Below are 1250 nucleotides of genomic sequence, written 5' to 3' on the forward strand. Positions count from 1 at the left end.
GGGGTGTGGGGGCAGCAGCTGAGGCCGGGCAGCTCGTGACGCGGGTGGTGCCAGCCATGGCCGAGTACCGCAGTCTGCTGGAGGAGCTGGCCCAGAACATCACGGCCGAGGACCTGGAGCAGCTGAAGTCGGCCTGCAAGGAGGACATCCCCAGCGAGGAGAGCGAGGCCATCGCCACCAGCCACCACTGGTTCGCCTTCCTGGAGAAGCACAGCAAGCTGGACAGAGGTGAGACACCCCCCCTGGGGGTGGCCCTGTTCCCCCCCATCCCCATCCCTGTCCCTCGCCTGGTCCCCAGCCCTGGCCGCTGCCCTGTTCCCTCTCTGTCCCCCGGTCTGGTCCCCATCCCGGTCTCCTGTCTCCTTTCCTGGTCTCCATCCCTGGTCCCTGCCCTGGTCCCTGTCCCCTCTCCTGATCCCTGTCCCCGTCACCCGTCCCCTGGGGTCTGGTCCCATCCCTGGGCCCTGTCCCCTCTCCTGATCCCCATCGCAGTCCATGACCCCCTGGCCTTGGCCCTCCCCTCCTCCCTGTCCTGGTCCCCATCACAGTCCCTTGTAGCGGTCCCTGTCCTTGTCCCCCTGCCTGATCCCTGTCCCCTGCCCCGGTCCCCATCCCTGTGCCTGTCCCTGTCCCCTGTGGTCCCCTACCCTGGCCCCTTCCCCCATCCCTGTCCCCATCCCTGTCCCCATCTCCTCTCCTGGTCCAGTCCCTGTCCCTGCTCGTCATCTCTGTCACCTGTTGCCAGCCCTGCTCCCGGTCCCTGTTCCCTGTCCCCTGCCTCGGTCCCCACCCTGGACCCTGCCACGTGCTCTGGTCCCCATCCCAGCCCTTGTTCCTCTCCTTTGTCCCCTCTTCCAGTCCCCATCCTAGTCCCTGTCCCCAGGGATTGTTGTCCCCTGTCTCCATCCCTGCCTGCTCCCTGTCCCTAGCTCCTGTCCCCTGTCCCGGCCTCTCCCTGCCCTCCCCCTGTCGCCATCCCCTCTCCCCTGCCTCGCTCCCCGTCCTCGGGCACACTTTGCAATGCAGCGTGGGTGGCCCAGCACGTGTCCCCGTCCCGGTCCCCGTCCCCACAGACAACCTGTCGTACATCGAGCACATCTTTGAGATCTCGCGCCGCCCCGACCTGCTGACCATGGTGGTGCAGTACCGCACCCAGGTCCTCAAGATCTCCGAGGAGGACGAGGTGGACACCAAGCTCACCCGCATCCCCAGCGCCAAGAAGTACAAGGGTGAGCCCCCTCCGCGCCGAG

The 1250-nt window shown here is 67.2% G+C and overlaps 1 protein-coding gene across 1 annotated transcript; it reads left to right on the forward strand.

The window, feature by feature from the left end:
- Positions 1-54: 54 nt before the first annotated feature.
- PEA15 (phosphoprotein enriched in astrocytes 15) lies at positions 55-1246 on the forward strand (the record flags this gene model as incomplete). Its single annotated transcript, XM_009281251.1, has 2 exons — positions 55-228; positions 1074-1246. Coding segments are annotated over exons 1-2 (345 nt in total), but the record flags the coding sequence as incomplete, so codon positions are not given.
- Positions 1247-1250: the final 4 nt, after the last annotated feature.

This window comes from Aptenodytes forsteri, unplaced genomic scaffold, assembly GCF_000699145.1.
Source record: "Aptenodytes forsteri isolate BGI_AS27 unplaced genomic scaffold, ASM69914v1 Scaffold276, whole genome shotgun sequence".
Lineage (NCBI taxonomy): Eukaryota > Metazoa > Chordata > Aves > Sphenisciformes > Spheniscidae > Aptenodytes > Aptenodytes forsteri.